Genomic DNA, 18,909 nt, shown 5'->3' with positions numbered 1-18,909 from the left:
GATTGAGGAAACAGTGAGTCTGGCTCTGTCAAAAGCTAAACAATCTGCCCACAATCAGAAAAAGTGTGGTTTTAGAGGGAGTTATACAGTGGTTTTTGTTCCAGTTTCCAGTCTTAATGCAAAGCTAAGCTCATTGCCTCCTGGATCAAGCTCTCTTCGCACAGAAGAGTGGTATTGATCTGCTCACCTACAGTAATTCTTGGCAAGAGACTGAATAAGTGTATTTCCCCAAATGTCACAGCATTTCTTGTCACTCTTAAGAGAATGCAGTGCTAAAACACAACAGTGCCAAGACAGCCATGAACTAAAATGCATTCACACTTTCCTCAATTCCCCAATAGTTAAACTCTCAAAATATCCGACACATTGAGATGTCAGGGAGAGATTTCAAAAAAGCCTGTTCAGACACCTGACTGTGATCAGAGATAAACGGCTGGTTTTACATTATGTCTTATTTAAACAACACATCCTGAATGTGATCACAAACAGAACAATACTCAAAAACCAGGACAGTACAGCTCATATCAAAATAGTAAATGATGCTGTGTTGATTACCTAATGAGGTCCAGAGGTTGGTATTTGTACCAGATCCCCCAGCGGGCCCAGCGCTCATACAGAAGATGCCTGTGGTTCTGGGCACCGTGTGTCTTAATTGGGTGTCTGCTCTTGTAACCACCCTGATGAGAAAAAGAGTAAGAAAATTCTCATTATAGGGGGAAATTTACATTTTGTGAGATTTTCGATGCAAATAAAAACCTTCTTACCTCATGAGGAGGAAACGCAGCCTCATATGTGTTGTTGCCCAATAACCGGTTGATACCTGCAGTAGAATAAACAATGCAATTTCAAAGGATGCTGATAGACTAGCTGGAAAAGCACAGAGAAATCACATTAAAAATTCAGTACCAGTCCAATTGTGAGAGGGGTTCCAATGACAGATTCATTTAAACCCACTCTTCTACAATTATAACATTTCACTGCATTATCTAACTGACAAGCTGCATTAAACAAGCACATTAGAGGCCTAAAACACTCATGTTAGAATTTCAAATAGCTGCAAACACTTGAAAACAACCTTTGTTATTTTTCTGGACCATAATTACTGAGTAAAATCACTCAGTTACAATAACCTGCATGTCTTGTACTGAGTGAAGCAGTGATGAATAAATATGTCATGTTTCACAGGACAATAGTGCGTTCATTTGCATTGTCATCCCCTGACTAAAACTGTAGATAGTGGGAGCAGGAGCAGGGAGGGGCGGATTTGAAAAGGATTTTCCACTCTTATGGCAGAGCTGATCTTATTTGCTGGAAAGTAGAGTGGTCAACAGTATTAAAATATTAATGTGAAATCCGTTCCAGCCCTTCAAGGCCAACCATTAATCAGCAAAACATGTCGGCGGCAGTCAGACAAGATAGTAGATGTGGGAGTGGACGTGCAGCTTGGTAACTGCCGAAACCTCGCAAAAATACAAGCCAGAAGTAGAGGAGGGATCAGCCACAAGTTGGACGACACTGACAGCTAAGCAGCAGCCCACATTTTAATCATCCCACAGCAACACCACAAACAAAGGCATAATTCTCCCCAATACCTTACTGTCGTTCTGTGAAGTCAAATTAACAACAAAATTTAGACAGACAGTCTCTTTCACTGGAGCCCCTGATGGTTTTTATAGTGACACAAACCAACCGGCAGAAAAAGACAGAGACACGTATAAAGACAGAATTGTTTTGTCTTTTGTTCCTTTGCCAGTAATTGGAATTAATTATTTTGTCCTAATTATATAAAGTCTAATACTAAAGTTTCTGTTAAATAGAGTGCTGCAGGGATGACATTTTTTTTTCTTTGTGGGCCAACTTGGAAGTTAGTGTCCCCCCTGGTTCCACTGACAAAAAGCCTTAGGGAGTTTTCCAAGATTTTGGATTACTGCAGAAAATAATCCCTGTGGTAAACAAACATTTATGACACTTGCACATTAGGTTCAGCAGGATAATTCTCACCAATGAACACAGCTTGTATGATTTTTGCAGTGTAAATGGACTTGCCAGAATTGAAAAGCTAACATTAGGCTCTAAACAAACAACACCATGGTCGCATGACTTCAATGTCGCCACCACAACGAGGCTGTGGCTGCAGCCTCATTCCATGCTGCAATCGTTTGGTTTTGTGTAACTTGTGTGACTTAGTAGTGGCCCTGTAGTGCAATCTCTGTGCAAAAAGGGCTTATATTGAGGCTGGACGTGGCAATAATCCAATATACCCATTGATTACCCTAATCCTAACCTTAACCTGTTAACATAACACTTCATAGCTAGCTAAATGCTAATTTAGGATTATCTTCAGAGCCTCCGCTTTTGGACCAAGGAGTGAAGGGCGATCGTGGACTGATGGTGGGTGAGTCATGTAGCTGGTGGGCGGGTCACAGAGCTGCTCCAGCCGCAGCTACCCACTCACTGTAAAGCCATGTTCACTGTGATGATGTTCTGCAGTCTCATTTAGCCATTTGTTGCAACCGGCTATTTAAAGACACGGAAAAGCTTCAGAATTCACAGTGGGGTATTTACTGACGCATTTTATGTCGTAGAACAAAACATTAATTCTATTAAGTTTGTGTTAACTACAATCCTTATTTCAGGCATCTAACCAAAAACCCATTCAAAGAAACCCACTGACTTTGAGACAAAGGAACTGGACTTGCAAAAATGACTAATTTCCATGATTTTGGAATCAGTCCTGCAGTGTAATATAAAGCTGTAAAAACCAACAAAAAGATATATATTCTGCCCTTTTCTCAGTGAACACATTGTCCTAAATAGGTCACTATGATGGATACTGATCATTACTGTGTACAATATGTGAGCATGGGAATCCCCCGACACTAACGTGACACTACTAGAAATATTGTTCGTGAGGAGCAAAAAGGGCAAGCAGTGAGCGTGGTGCCTTACCCATCTTTGATTTTCCATCCTCATATTTGGTGCGCTGCAGCACATGATGGACTATTCTGCTTCTGGTGGAATTGGAGAAGAAGGTCTCTTTATTGTTGATAGTGAAGCTGTGAGGAAAACAACAGCATATTCAGTTATTCATCGTTTAACAATATATCAATATCACTGAGACCCAGTCTCTAATGAGAGCTGAGCCAATAACGATGCAGAGCTCATTAAAACTCAATTTGAGGTGGAAAGTTTGTGCTCATTCTAGCATTGTTTTTTTAAGAGACCATGAAGCCTGACAAGTGGGGGAAAAGTGGAAATAATTTGCTGTCTTTCATCAAAATGAAAGTGAAAAAACCCAGGAAGGAATGGGGGAGAAATCTAATCATTTCATGCACATCTGCTGCTGTATTTCGATATCTTATTCATGATCAGCTTGTCTTTATCATTTTGAGTTCTGGCTCCAAAGCTATAAAATATAAAAGACTGCTGGTTTCTAAATTCTTCATCTAGAGCTCAGATATGAAGATATGATGGATGAGTGGAAATTTAGGGATAAATATCATCTAACACTGCTGGTACAGACAGTGCCATGACATGACAGTCTCATCATGTGTGTGACTTTCTGTGGAGGTATGGACGAGTGTGAACAGGTCGTCCTTACTGATGCATGCGTGCTCTGCTGAAGGGGGCCGTGTAGCAGTCGGTTTCCTCCAGGTCAGGCAAGGCCTCTTTGTCCAGCTTCATGGGATTTCTGGGAAGCCAGCTTTTTATCTGACGACATCTCAGATGAAACCTGCTGCACGGACACACAGAGAAAGCAGGATTAACAGCACAGATTAACATGGAGATTGTTTTCCTTGATGTGGAACAGTGGCGCCTAACCTTTTTTTCCCCTAACACAACCCTGACAAGCTCTCCCCACGTCACATCAACTGATATCACGTTTACACACACACATGCACGTGTACACGCATGCATTGCAGGCATCACGCTGCAGACTAGCATTTTACATTTTCATGTTGCTCATGACTCATGAGCCAGGAAGTCACTGATCCAGGATAACAGCTGTCCATATCCAACTCAAAGGATCATTCTATATTTTTGTAATACAGTCATTATTTAACAACCTGCTGAAGTTCAAAGGCATGCATTGATTTTCTGAAATTTATCTCCTTTTAATGTTAATGTCTGTCTTTCCATCCCTCCTCTCCAGCCTTTTTCCATCCATCCACCAGATGCCCTTGGATTTTTCCTCCTTTCCAACAAAAAAACTGGCATCCTCAACTCAAATGTTTTTAGAGTGAAATGGGTGCCAACTTAGTAATCACAAAATTAGCAAATGAAGTCACCAGCACTGGCAAATAAGTATGTAAAGCTTTAATGGATACACAAGTGAAAACAGAGACCTTTCACCCCGAGGCTTTTTTCTCAGCCTTTTCCGGCTTTCCCCTTCACCCGACTGCCCATTCACCTACACACATTCATTTATCTGTGGTGTCCCGCCCTTATCAAATCACTTGCTGCCACGTATTAATTTTATATTTTTGGAGCTGGACCACTCATTAGGAGCGCTGTTGTGAGCACCTAAGGTGCAGTTAAATAAAAGTTAATTGCACTCTGCTTAAAAGTTTGCATTCATAGTCCTCTGCAGCGGCGACTCATGTCATTGATCTGAATTGATTGATCAATTCTCCTGCCCACGACTCATATTTTACAAACTGCTGCTGAGGAAAAACATGTCCAAATTTCAAATGGGATGTGAAGTGTCACTCAGTGTCAACTCCATAAACAGCTCTAAACAATTATAACAGTGCTGACAGAGTTAACAGTGTAAAGCAGGGGAGGGAACCAGAGGATGGCCACTACACCTCTGCAAGGACGATCATGATATCAGCGGTAACTGCAGTATAAGTGCAGTACAAAGCAACAGCGATGGGCCAGCCAGTGGGATACAAACATGCACTTACTTGCATGTGAGGCAGGACAGGCTTACCACAACAAACGTGAGAGAAGCTTGGATTACAGCACAGAGTGTGATTTAATTATCTGCTGAGGATGCCATTACTCCACTATACCTTTACACAGATGTTTATTGCTACATCAGTGCTCAGACTGTCGCATACAGAACCTTTAAAAGATCACCAAACTTATTACAACTCATCTGCAGGGAACATGAACATCTGTACCAAATTTCATGGCAGTCCATCCAGTAGAGACATTGATTTTAAAAAACACAACCTCATGGTGGTACTAGATGAGAAGTCAGAGGATCACCAACATCATTATGGATTCATTCCAGTAGACACCTTCAATATGTGTACAAAATTTCATGGCAGTCCATTAACTGGTTGTGGACATATTGCCACCTGGTCCAACTGACAGACCAACATTGACATTCCTGGAGCCATCGCTGCTAGCGTGGCTCAACATTAATATCTGCCAACTGCTTCTCCAGATTTGATGAAGGGGGCTTTGTCTAATTTGTCAGGCTCTGCTGTGATATTGACTGAATGAATATAAATGGGAATTCTGGGTGAAAACACACTGTGTGCAGAGATTATTTTATTAATGTTGTGGTGGAGGGGATACGGACTATACAGAAAGTAATGATATCAACCCTGGAAGCTGTCCCCACCTGCACACAGTCCATTTGTTCAGCTTTACAGGGACGTGAGTTAGTGACACACCATTCGTAAACACATAAAGCCCATTTACTACTTGGGTAGATTTTTCTTTTAGTGAAAGACTGCAGGAACTCTGAGGAAATCATAACGGTCCTCATTGTTCATAATGACTAAGATCACTCTTTGTTCGCAGTTGGACAGGTGGGCGGGTGATTGTTGTCTGCGCTATCTATGTCTGCTGTGTGTGTGTGTGTGTGTGTGTGTCCTCCGAGCACAACCATTAAAATGTAGGTATGAATCTGTATGAAAAGGTGAAATAATTATAGTTATCAATATTAATATCATTATTATCCATGTGAACTCCTTCAACTCTGAGACATTACAGATTACAGTACGTGTTTCTGTGATGTATTTATGATTGCTTATTTATAAAGTATAGAATCTGCAGGATGAAGTATCATAAAACATTAAAACACATTCATAAGCTCTGTTCACAACAGATCCACACCATGTTTGCAGTTTAATGGATAAGAAACCAAGCGTGGCTCATGACCACTAATATCCCACTTCTGCTGCCTGCTCAAAGCTTCAAAAGGCCTCATTCAAAGCTTAGACATAAATGTCTTCCATCATTGGTGTGACGTCTGTTCACCCAAAAAAATAAATAAATAAAATAAAACACATTTTTCCTCTTACCTGTAGTGCTATTTTTCAGTCTAGACTGTTTTGGTGTTGATTGCAGAGTGGTGGAGTTGTCAGCCACAGAGATATCTGTCTTTTCTTCAATATAATGGAACTAGATGGCACTTAGCTTGTGGTGCTCAAAGCACCCAAAAAAATACATTTGTAAAAATCAACAGCAATGTCTCTTTTCAGAAACCAAATCCTCTATCTCCAGTGCACAAAACTTTCTGCAGTCTTTGGGACCATAGACAGACCTTGTTGTGAGCAGTTTCATGTAGGAACTATTTTCTCTCTACCAAACTGCACCCGCCAACCGTATTACCATGAACTACCAAGGAAGCATTCATCTTCTTTAGAGACAAGTGGCTTCTCTCGTGCAGCCCAGTTGCCAGGGGAAAATGTTTCCATTGTCAAGTTTCTGCAAACAAAATTATCAATGTAATGTATCCATGATTTGCAAAAGAATGCATTGCAAACATTCTGGCAACTGGGTTGGCTCATCACAGTGCAAGTAGTTAACATCAATGGCATCCTACTTGGCTAAGCTGTGACACTAAGGTAGCAATAGACGCTTCTTTCTGCACAGTGATATAGTGTTGTTTGTTAGAAAGACAATAGTTCTTAGGGGTTGGCACTTTGAGAACCACAAGCCCAGTGCCATCTAATTTTTATTACATCCAGGAGAAGTCAGACATCTATACGGCCGATATCTCAGCCACTCAGCAACTCACACCAACCTAAAACAATCGAGATGATAAATTGCACTACAGGTAAAAGGAAGAATATGTGTTTTTGATTTTGGGGTGAACTGTCCTTTTACAGCCCCTAAAAATGTGCTTTCAAATGTGATGTATTTCTCTGTAACATGAAATATTGATTAACTAAATAAGCAACACATTCTTAGATGTCTTATTTTAGGAGTTTAACAGTCAAAAACTCAACTAATCTGCCTTATTAGAAATGTGATGTGTGATTTGACAACTGTCACCAGATGTTAGTTCAAATGTTGCTCAGTCCTGATTGGTGCATCGAAGTATGTGACATCACCTTTTCCCAACCAAGTCCTGCCCACCACAAAGCAGTAAGAAGAGCACAAGCAAAAAAAAATCCAAATAATATCCAAAAACTGCTCAAAGTTTGACAGAAAATGTCAAGATAATGAAAATAGCATCACTCATTATAAGATCTTAACTGAAAAAATATTGGAAAAAAAGGATTTAAAGGCCTCTACAAGAGGGTTTTTGTAGACTTCATATAATTAAAATACACAGTATGTTGACAAAAGGTCTTCAACATAAAAGATGTTGCTATAATCTTATTTCAGTGATTTGTTGTTGGACTGTTTTTATCTGCATTTGAGTGAGATGGAAATTTGGAGTCCTGTGCAGAGCCTGGACAACGCTTGAACATCACATCAAAGTGCGAGTGCATCTCTCTAAAAATAGTATGCTAATCAGCCTGTGCAGCTCTGTGTATTTGCAAGTATTTTATCGAAAAGCACTGTCAACCGTTATAATCTTAATAATGTGCTTGATGTGCAGGACGCTGTGCTTTCTGAGTTTAACCAATCACATTAATTTAAACAAACATATCAGTGCAACAGTCAATTGCACTGACATGCACCGATTTTTAAACGACCTCCAGGCCATTTCAGCTACTTATCAGCGCTGCTCACAGGGGATGAGTTTCCAATTTAAAAATCTAACACTAGGCTTTATAAATAAAGGGTTGATTAATCCTGGATGAATTAATAATCACCCAGTGGTTGGGTTAAAAAGGAAAATGATGCTTTGATTCACATGTTCCTCACCAAGGGTGACTTCGGAGTTAAAACACCATTCAAAGCTCACATTACTGCTAATGCCTCGCAGCTGTGCCGCTCACAAATTTCATTAGAATCAGTGAAGAAAGCACCTTCTTCCCCTCAGAGAGCAAAAGGGGAAAAAATAATCCTATACCTTAAATCTACTTACCTGCCCAAGGTTTTGCTCTTCAAGTCCGTAAAGTAACACTTTTTCCTTCAAGAATAAAAGAGAAAAACAAGTAAGAGAGACTGATTTAAGTTGCCAGCCAGTGAAAAGTTGCCTTAAAGGGGACCTATTACTTGTATTTAAGGTTTCTACTAGAACATATTTATATGATTAAATGTTAAAAAAAAAAAAAAACCCTCTATTTTCCTTATACTGTCTGTGCTAGTACACCTGCATTCAACCTCTGTCAACCGCCTGTCTGAAATGCTCTACTTAGTGCCCATTTCTTAAGTCCCTTCTCCTGAAAAAGCCCAGTCTGCTGTGATTGGTCAGTGTTTCCCATTCTTCCTTATCTCTGTGTCTCTGCACCATTATTGCAACTGGAAAATAAGACAGAAAACAGCGTCACATACACAGGGAAAAGAAATCACAAATAAAAGCTTCTAAACACAACCCGACATGCTCCTGCAGAAATCTCATCTGAAATCAGTGAAAAATTATCAACATTAGAAACCAAGACTACACGTTTCCCTGACATTGGCATGTAGCTACATATAGCAGTGTACTTGAAGCCAGGAAAAGACTGAAATGGAGAATAGTGACACTGTCTACCATGAAAAATCACCTTTAAAAGGCTCTGAACCCAACCGGACATGTTTCAGCAGGAGTCTGATCTGATCTGATCTCAGGACAGAGAAATACAACTAAGATTACAGAGTTCCTTCATGTTAGCATGTAGCTCCATGTATCAGTGTAGTTGTAGCCGGTGAATGCATGTAACAGAGAATAATGGCACTTTCTCTTGTCAGAAATCAACAATATAAGCTCCTGAACACAACTGGACATGTTCCAGCAGGAAATCGGTGAAAAATTAAAATTAAATAACCATACTGTAGCCACAGTAGAAAAAACACAGTGTCAGAAACGGTCTGAAACCTAAGATTTTATGCTCACAAGGATTATTTTTTACATACATTTACCTCACTATTCCAGAATTTGGCCACCTTTAACCTTTTGAAACCTGAGAAAAGTGGCAGGATTTCTGTCAAGACATGAGCCGAAGGCAATGGGCAACAAAAGAGGTAATGACCCAATAAATGGCAACAAACAAGTAAAAAAGTACAAGAAAATTACTTGAAAATTAGCACAAAAAAAACCCCAAATAAAATGTGTTTTTAAAAAAAGGAAATGATCTAGAAAAGGTGCTTTAAAAATTATCATTATTCTGGGATAACTTTTTTAATATGTTACAAATTACAAATACAGTTTTTCCATAGCTTTTTTTTTCCTAAGCTTTCCTAAGCTTTTTTCCCTAAACATTTTCTCCATTTTGCTTTTTAAACTTTTTAAAAATAGTTTTCTGAATCTAATAATTTCTTGCAATTCATGGAACATTTCTCACCAAGTTGCTCACTGCCTTTTTTCCCCCCACAAATGTGCTCAAATGAGTTCAAAGGTTTAAATACTTGTGAAAGGGGGCAGAAAGCAGCACAAGAAAAGTGACATCACTCCAGGTTTCAAAGAGTTAACATAAACAGCCTCAATTGCAACACTATATATAAGACAAAAAGTAGGGAAAAGCAAAATAGGTCCCCTTTAAGGCTAAATGTTTTACTTCTAACCACAGTTACCTGAAAGGCATTCGAATGTTCATCTGCTCTGCATATTTGCAAAGCGTATCCCAGGGAGCATGGACCTTCACAAACATGATGTCGTTGTTCGTCAAGGAGGGCTTTCAGATCAAAGAGAAATACAGGAGTGTGAGAGCCGAGCTGAGAAATAAAGTAAATAAAAGTATTTTTAAACAAATCATTTTTACCTCCTTCTCCAGCATCAGACCCTCAGCGCGCAAGTTCTTCTCAAAGGTGCACCTCTTTTCCACCTGTGGACTGGACTTCTTGTAAACCAGGATGTAGTCGATACGCTTTTTCCCATCTCGGAAAAACAGCCCAGAGGAATGAGCTGGATTCTTTCCCTGTGGTGACAAAGTTTGATATATGAATTTCAAATGCAGCAATGCTAATCACTGGGCTAATAATACTTGAAGCTTCTCAGTGGGTCAGTGTCAAATCACTACAGTGTGACATTGTGAACATTCATGGCATTGCTTTGTGGAAACTTTGTACCTGAAGTGAGTCTGTGCGGGCCTCTAGTCTAGCACGGGTGACAGGCTTTTGCAGCAGAAATGACTCGTCTGCTCTGGTTTCACACGTAGTCACCTCTGACTCCTCCACGTACTGATCCTTTGCATCCTCTGCTGCACACAGACACAGCACGATCAATGAGATGCTTATTAAACTGGTGACACACTACATGAAGTATCCTATCTGCATAAAGTCTTTTGTTGTTGTTCGAGTCAATATTTTCCTTAATCCAACTGCCAAAATCGAAATTAGATCTGAGCTAATTCCAAGTTATTTGAATGTGGGCGCCAGCTTGAGAGCAACACCTTGATGCAATTTAACAGATCCACCGATGTTGAAAGACAGCCAATCGTGCTTCCTTCCTTCCTGAATCTTTACACATCCCACTGATGTGCACAAACAAATTAAGGTCTTGTTAAACCCACACTGTGAGGCTCGACAAACAATCCTGACTGCACCAAGAAATCCTCTTTTGGAAGCTTAGTGTTTTGAAAACTGATCCGATTGCCTTACTTTGCCACAAATAAGAGAAAGTACGTGTAACTGACGAGTGATAACTCTTTTATTTATTTGAGGGCTTTTTGGTATGCACTAATTTTTTGTTTTTTGTTTTTAAATGACGATTCAATATGAAATGCATACTCCAAGTAATTAATACGGCTAGTCTCCATGTGTCATTTTTCTTCATGTATTGTATTACTGTTACTGTATTTTTAGGATCTTAGAGTAATTTTGAATGCTTTTGAAGTTTTAGATTAGAGTCAAATTGCTGGATAAAATTGATATTTGTAAATTTATATGTTTTTTAATGTCTTGGCCCCTATTTACACACTCTGAATAGCTTATCAGGGTGTCCCATTTCACAAGTCTAATTTTACTTGAACTCATGTTTGTACTTATATTTTTTATTGACTCTGTGAATAAACTATGAGGAAGGAAGTAGATTTAGTTGGTACAGCAATCCATCTGTCTGTCTAATTTCATAATACATGCACTGTAATGGAATGACATGGACATAGTTCACACCCTATAGCTACAGAGAGATGTATTATTTCACAGCACAGCATGATATGTGTGTGACAGCTTGGTTCATTTCTCCAGTCAGATGTGTCGACATCACCACCAGATCAGCTCAGTATGACTACAATCAGACTGTCTTTATACTGCGGTGCTGAAATCGAGTGCAAGAAATCGACATAATTCCAACAAACTCAATGACTAACGTTTTTCTATTACTGCAAAGATATGTGGAATGGAGTTTTGTAGAGGACAAAGAAAGGAAGTTGCTCCGGTTCATTTGCTCTTTTTTCTTAGCGCTTCATTTAAATTACGGAAGTGCCAAGACTTAACAGCTTCATTAAGCAACTGAAGTTAAATTAGAGTCTCTAGACAATAATGTGTTTTAGTCGGTGTTAACACATTAACAGGCCTTGGACAGAAGGAGTTTAGTTTTAAGGCAAAATCACTGACTGTGACCATTTCTTCTCTCTGTATTTCAATCAGCATCTTCACTTATCCAGGCTGAGATTGAGAGAAAACTGTCCAATCTTTTGTCTATTTTCACAACTAAGCAGAGTAATAATCTTTGGAATCACTACATCTCTGCAGAACAAGGAGAGGTTGCCATCTGCTTTCTGTTGATTTCCTTATAATAAAGTGGAAGAATAAATCTATAAACCAACAATCCAAAACATGAAAAGAATGACTTGAACCAATCCAGTTTGTGCAGCTAATATCAAAAGTGCATTGGTGAGGTCTGGAAAGTTTGGGGGAACTGATTGCAAAGATATGTCCTGTTTTCAGACATCAGTGTGAATTTCCTTCACAATGAAAGCCAGTATAGCCAATCAATTTGTATTTGGTGATTAGCATCATCTATGCTGAAAAATGACTCAGATCTGTAGGCAACATGGGGTGCTGCAAAGAATACAAAAGCAGTTCGAATTTACGCTGCTGGATCATGCTGCGTTTCTACACAGCAAGGAGTTGTGCAATGTGAATCTAGTGAAGCGTTCAAGTTTAAAGGGATAGCTCATTCAAAGATCAGAAACACTTTTTTTACTCTTAGCTGCACCTGTACTGTCTAGACTGTTTTGATGTGAGTTGTGGAGTGTTGGCGATATGGGACAGACATAATGGAGCTAGATGGCACTTGGCTTGTAGTGGTCAAAGTGCCTATTTTTTCTGCGCAAGTGCACCAGACAACCGAATCACCATGCAGATGGAAGCCTGCATCTACTCATGGACGAGAGGCTCATTCTCGTGACAGAACAAAATGTGGACCGTAATGGCGTCTTCCTCAGCTGAGCTGCAACATTAGTTAGCTCAATGTTGCTAGGTGAGCCCGCAGAAGATGCTTGCTTCGTTCAGCGCAGTGATACGGTTAATAGGTGTAGTTCAGTAGAAAGAAAATAGTTCAGATGTAAAACTGCTCACAACAAGGTCAGTGGATTACCTTGAGTAACCGGGTCATGATTTCTGAAGAGAGACATCCCTTCTGAGCTTTTTCAAATGTAATTTTTTAGCCCTTTAAGCAAGACAAGCCGAGTGCCATTTAGTTAGATTATACTAAAGAGAAGACAGACATCTCTGGGGCTGATATCTCCAACACTCATCAACTCACACCAAAAAATCTAGATTGATAAATAGCACTACAGGTAAGAGGAGAAATATGTATTTTTGATTTTGTGTTGCACTGTCCCTTTAAGGTGCCACATTAAATAATTGAAAACATAATTGTAGGTTGTAGTAAAACTAGTAGAATAACAAGAAAATTAAACATGTGTCACATGTTGAGTTAACTCTCCAGCAGCATTGCATCCAGCTTAAATCTCTCAAACACATCTGCCCGCATACACAGATTGGTTTGTCTTCACTCTCTCCGTCTGTCTGCACCCTCCTCAGGCCAACAGGAAACAGACCTTTTTTTTTCCCCTCAGATGTCTATTTTCAGCACAACGACAAAGAGTTGCTTGTCACCAAAATAGCAACACCTAACCTTGTGCTACCTCATCTGCATGAAACTGCACCTCTGCTCCCACTTTTGCACACTGCACTCAGCAGCAAAATACCAAAGGGTCGAGCAAAGGGCGTCTCAAGGTCATGAAATACCCTCATGTTGAAGTGTTGCATTCAGCTAGTCTTTGTGCTGTAACAGGGCCCTCGCTGTCAATAGCGTCTGAAATATTCCCGCAGATGTTAATAAGACTGAATAATTTTCCTTCTCCCAGCATGTATTTGCATTTTTACCAGTTTCATCAGCTTTTTTTTTTATCTCATTGCATCTGAAAGTGCAACAGACACATCTGCTGCTGCATGAACACAATCTGCACAATCAATATCCTGAACGCACCTTAAATGTCACCAACAAATCTGTGCAGCAACCAAGTGCTGTTGAGCTTAACATATAATGCAGCCAGTGCAGAGTATGGAGAGAATGATCTTACACAAATACAGACAAAAATGGCAGTCACCTGCAACAATACATATGATAGAAAGAAATAACTTGACAGAACAACAGTAATAGTTTGCATCGCAGACATGATGTGGATTTGCTGTGAAAGGCTTCCCTGTAGGAATCTAAATACACTAGAAAAATAACCAAGTCAAGGGTCTTCAATTTGGCCAAGGACCCCTTAGCCAAAAGAGAGGCAGGGACCCCCTATTGCATATATTGTGTAAAACTGTATATATATTAACTACTTATATTAACTATAACTATATATTAAACTTGGAAGATGGAGGTTGTCAGGCAGAGGGTCATATCACCTTCCATCTTGACCTGCATTTGCTTTTTAGGCAGGTGAAAGAGGGCATTTTTCTTTTTTCCCAGAGGGAAATATTTGTTGGATTTATGTCAATGTGTATTTTCAAACACATTTAAACTTTTGTAAAGGGAAAAAAAACACATTAAAAAAATTAACTGTGCCACCCTGGCAGTAACTGTGAGGACCCCCTGTTGAAGACCCAGGACTTAAACACATCATGAAAAAGAAGAAGCTAATTCATATCAAATTCAGTGCTATTTAGCATTTAGCTCTGCCAGGCAATATAGAAAACTGCAAAAAACTTTTATTTATAAAATTAAACATTGCAAAAATAAAATAAAATAAATTATAATAAAATAAAATGAAATAAAACAAAATAAAATAAAGGTATATGAGATATGGCAACACTGCTAACCAGCATAACATCAAATAAAAAACTTCTTTGACACAGAATTTCAATGGCAAATCAATCATTGTATTTTCTCCCTGCTTGGCGACTTGATATGCTAGGGAACTGAGCAAAATTGTACATATTATATATTTTTCACTATACATATTTTCACATTCATGTTTTTCCTTTGTGTGTGTGCTGTTGTTCTGATTTATGGTGTCTGTTGCCTGTTTGTTTTCTCTTTCTCTGAGCTTCAACTGAGCTACCATGCTGTACCAAAACAATTACCAACAACTATGTTTTGTACAGTTATATTAAATTATTTTATTCCCAAATTAAAATGACTTTTTTTTTTTTTTACCAAATTTGTTACTTTGACTAACAGTGCAGATACATCCAAGGTAAAGTTTAAAACCAAAACATAGTGATGAACTGATGTAGCCACTCTCTCATGACTGAAGCATCTCATCCACTGATGGGTTTATGAAGACGTTAGTTAAAGTCATGTCGTGTGAACTAAAAGAAATTCACACAACATGACTTTCAGAGTACTTCTGAGCGGACTGACCTGTCTGTGGGGGCAGGAGGCTGCAGGAGGTGCTGATGCTCTGAGTCAGACCCTCAACCTCTGGTTTGGGCTCTGGGCTCAGAGGCACAGACAGGAAGTGGTTGAGGTTGATTGGATGAGTCTGACTCTGGGCCAGGCAGGGCAGGCTGCGGCGAGACGGCTTCAGGCTTTTCTCCTTCAGGATCTCGCTGATGCTGGTGTGCATGCCTGAGGATGAGAGGGACAGGGGAAGAGTGGAGGTCATTTCAATAGTCACTTTAAACAATTTTTGAAAATATAGAAGGAAATAAGAGGAAAATAAAAAATGTCTTCACCTGAATTATCTGCAATGTATATATTTTTGCATATTTATATATTTATATCATGCATGCATGCTTACATTAGTAAATATTGATTTAAGTTAGAGACACTTGAGTTAAAACGATAATTCACCTGAAAACGAAAAGTCAGAGTTTTACAGGAAAAAGGCGTTGCACTCATCCCCCAAACAATTGAAGCAGTTTAAATCCAACAAAAGGGACTTGTTGCTTTCTACCAACTCTAAAAGTCTCTCTCTGTGTGTGAGGAAGGCTTCGGGTAGCTTGTAAAGACTGGCGTGCAGATACAGTGAGCTCTTGTTGGTCTCGAGCGAGTGCGCATAGATGAACGACCCTTCCACACTAGGAGGCTACAACAAGGCTGAAAACATTGTGCCAGTGATGTTTTTCAAAGCAACTTGGCACGTCAGGGCTACAGGACAGTTGTATTACTGCAGATGAGACATTTTGTGGTTTAATTATGTATATTTTTAACATTTGAATCCTGGTCATCCTTTGCTTAAACTGTTTGGGAGATGAGTGCAACGCCTTTTCCCTGTGAAACTCTGTCAGTGTTTTGTGGACTATTAAACTCTTCATTGGCATAAGGGTAAGCAGATAATGACTGAATTTTCATTTTTGGGTGAACTATCTCTTTAAGGCATGGATTAGCCTTTGACACATACATGACATTTAATCTTACCAGTCAGGAATATAATAAAAACGTATTACTTAAGAAGTGGGGTGGTGCTGCGACCTACAGCAGTAAATGGCATCATACCATGAAGGGTATCAACAGAGTATTCAGGAGGAGTTATCAGGCTACACTTTACATCTGCTTGAGTAAAACTGGACATTTCTAGTCAGCTGAAGGCCAAACACACACATACAATGTTCCCTCAGAATGGTGTGTGCAATGGGCCTTAAGGTACTTCTCTTGTCTGGGGGATGTGTCACAGATGTTACCCAATCAGCAGCAACATTTATATAAACCCAACCATATTAGAAGGCAGTGTCCTTGCATTCACAACATGTTCAGCTCACCACTTTTTCCATTTAACCATTTTGCTATGTCTTATCAAGGCTCTGATGAATGAGCCAGTGAGAAGGAAGCATAAAAGGGCCACTCCACTCCACAAGTTCATTTGAAGTACTACCCAGCTTAAGGATACACTTTTATAATGCAGCTCTGTAGCTCTGAGGGGAGCTTTATAAAGTCTGAGAAAACAACCCCTGTGATGTCCTCAGGGTTTATCTCTGACAACACAGTTACAAGAAAAACCCAGACAAACTGAGGCCTTGGAGTCTGAAAGATGTCTGCATCTACCAGACAGGAAGACTTTCACTGAAGACCATACTGGGTTGTATTATGAAAAATGCAGGTGTTTTTGGAGCTTGACCCATACAAGGGACTAAAGGCCAAGACATATCAGTTCAGTGTCAACTGAATTAGTTTTGACAATTCTTTTGTAAAATCTAGCTCTTGTGAGTCTGCCAGCTTTATGGAAGTGAAACACTAAATCACTGAAGTGTCCCTTGAGTGAAGCTGCTGATGCCAGTAAGCTAATGCCAATAAGATTTATGATACGGAAAGCTTTATATTTTGATTACATTGTAATGTAAAAGTTCGACTCGGGACAGGAGCTGGATATTAGCATTAGCTATAAACTCTTTGTGCAGCATTTCAGTTTTATGCTCTGTATTATAACTATGAGCCTGTTTAGACCTAATATTAACATGGGTTTTGAAATCCAAACACAAGTGGACAGCAAAGATACATCGCTGTTTACATCTGTGTCCATTACATGTCTCCAGATGACAACTTGTGTCTCTTGCGCTAAAAGGTCAAAGAACCCCGCACACAGTTAATACGTCCACACTCTCACTAGCTGCTCGCTAACATGACGGTACAGCTGGAGATGACACTGTTAGCAGAATTCAACATCTCCTACCATAGGGCAAAATAATGGGCGGTCAGACACCATTGTCCTACTTTTCGTAAAATGACCACCTCATGGAGTGTTAGCTGTCACCAAAACAACCACCACATCCTGCATTAATGATGTAGTCCTTGTCGGGACACATCAGGATGCATAAGTGTTTACATTACAAAAGATATGTGGTCAAATGTGTCTCAGACCAACTTGACGAGTGGTTTAAGTAATCAGATCTCAATCCGTCTGGGTTGTAATTTACTCTCAAATTTGTGGTGGTCGACTTGTGATCGGATCACCCAAGATGCTCTTATTTTCAGGTATAAACATGCTCAGTTTAATTTCATCATCCCTATCCCTATAGCAGAAAAAAGTCACTTAAAAAAAACAAAAATAAAAGAAAACCTATTACACCAGAGCTTGAACTGATAACAAGGGCATGTGTGGAAAAAAGGGAGGGAGAGAGAAATCACTTCAGTCATCAACTGGTCCATCCTTTTATGGGCTACAGTGATGATAATAATGTCTGCCCTTTAGAGAGGAGTGCATTAAAACCATCAGCACTCCCCCTCCATCATTACACAGCTCGATACCTCAAGACAAGCCGCATGATGGTGCACCACAATGCTTACACACATACGCCTGCTTGAGCTGCAACCAATTTAACCAAGATACATGTAATAACAGCATCCATGTGTGCTGTTACATAACTTTCTTATTAGCATTTTATTGATACCAGCTAAGGTCTTTTTCAAGGTTATTTCAGTGATAAAAGAGCAACATGGTGACAGTGGGGATGACGGATTATTGAATCAGTGCTTCAGTATTGTAATGATAAGTTGTAAAGACAAACTCTTAGGCTAATAATGATAATGAATGTCCAGCGATTGAAGCAGGTCATTGTGGCTGACCTTCACAGCAGGCAGCAGCTCCACCTCTGAAGCCTCTGGCGTTTATTCATGAAATGAAGGCGCTCGCTTTCAATTGACAGCGTGACTTACTTTCACCCCCAGTGAGGAATTCTCTCAATGACCTTCCTGAAAACGTTCAGCTGCATTGATAATTCACTCTTAGCATCCTGAGGGTCCACGCTGCAAGCTGCGCAATAACTCACTCTCATGACACTGATCCCAGTGGGATTCCCCAGTGCTGCTTGGTGAGAAGGGAGCTGTTAAAGACGTGAGCTTGAGGGCTCAGGGGAACCACTGATCATGCTGTTTATTTCCTGTGCAGCCCCACAGATATGAAATGAATGGAAGTTGTGAACTCCGGCTAAAAGTTACACAATGAATTATTGAGAAAGTGAAAACTGTGTAAATCTTGATGTTCACTAAAAGTAAATTCTGCTTGCAGCTGGATTTCACTCTCCTCCGGAGACAGAATTAGAAAATATAGTTTGAAATAAAAGTCTTTTGAACATAAGAGTATGATAACTCAGCACAAAATATGATAAAAGTTAACTTTAAATGAATCTATTTGTCCACGTCAGAAAGTTATTTTGTCCTCAGGCAAACAACAAAGCTTGATTTCCCTGTGCTTTAATTATTTTTTACAGTGTATACAAGCACTCAGTTCCCCTTGGTAACTTTTG

The 18,909-nt window shown here is 39.6% G+C and overlaps 1 protein-coding gene across 3 annotated transcripts in view; it reads right to left on the bottom strand.

The window, feature by feature from the left end:
* Positions 1-18,909, bottom strand: part of ano3 (anoctamin 3) — a 53,410-nt gene that overhangs the window by 16,122 nt on the left and 18,379 nt on the right. For 2 of the 3 annotated variants that reach the window (XM_042495387.1, XM_042495390.1), the window contains exons 2-10: positions 15,089-15,295; positions 10,345-10,475; positions 10,038-10,193; positions 9,850-9,950; positions 8,222-8,266; positions 3,602-3,736; positions 2,950-3,056; positions 765-820; positions 556-677 (exon numbers count right to left, since the gene is read on the bottom strand). In XM_042495387.1, coding sequence (XP_042351321.1) covers positions 556-677; positions 765-820; positions 2,950-3,056; positions 3,602-3,736; positions 8,222-8,266; positions 9,850-9,950; positions 10,038-10,193; positions 10,345-10,475; positions 15,089-15,295 — 1,060 coding nt within the window. The remainder of the gene's footprint in view (positions 1-555; positions 678-764; positions 821-2,949; positions 3,057-3,601; positions 3,737-8,221; positions 8,267-9,849; positions 9,951-10,037; positions 10,194-10,344; positions 10,476-15,088; positions 15,296-18,909) is intronic. The other variant, XM_042495388.1, reaches the window with a different exon arrangement.

Source organism: Plectropomus leopardus, chromosome 11 (genome assembly GCF_008729295.1).
Source record: "Plectropomus leopardus isolate mb chromosome 11, YSFRI_Pleo_2.0, whole genome shotgun sequence".
Taxonomy (NCBI): domain Eukaryota; kingdom Metazoa; phylum Chordata; class Actinopteri; order Perciformes; family Serranidae; genus Plectropomus; species Plectropomus leopardus.
This window is presented reverse-complemented; position numbering and strand designations above follow the sequence as displayed.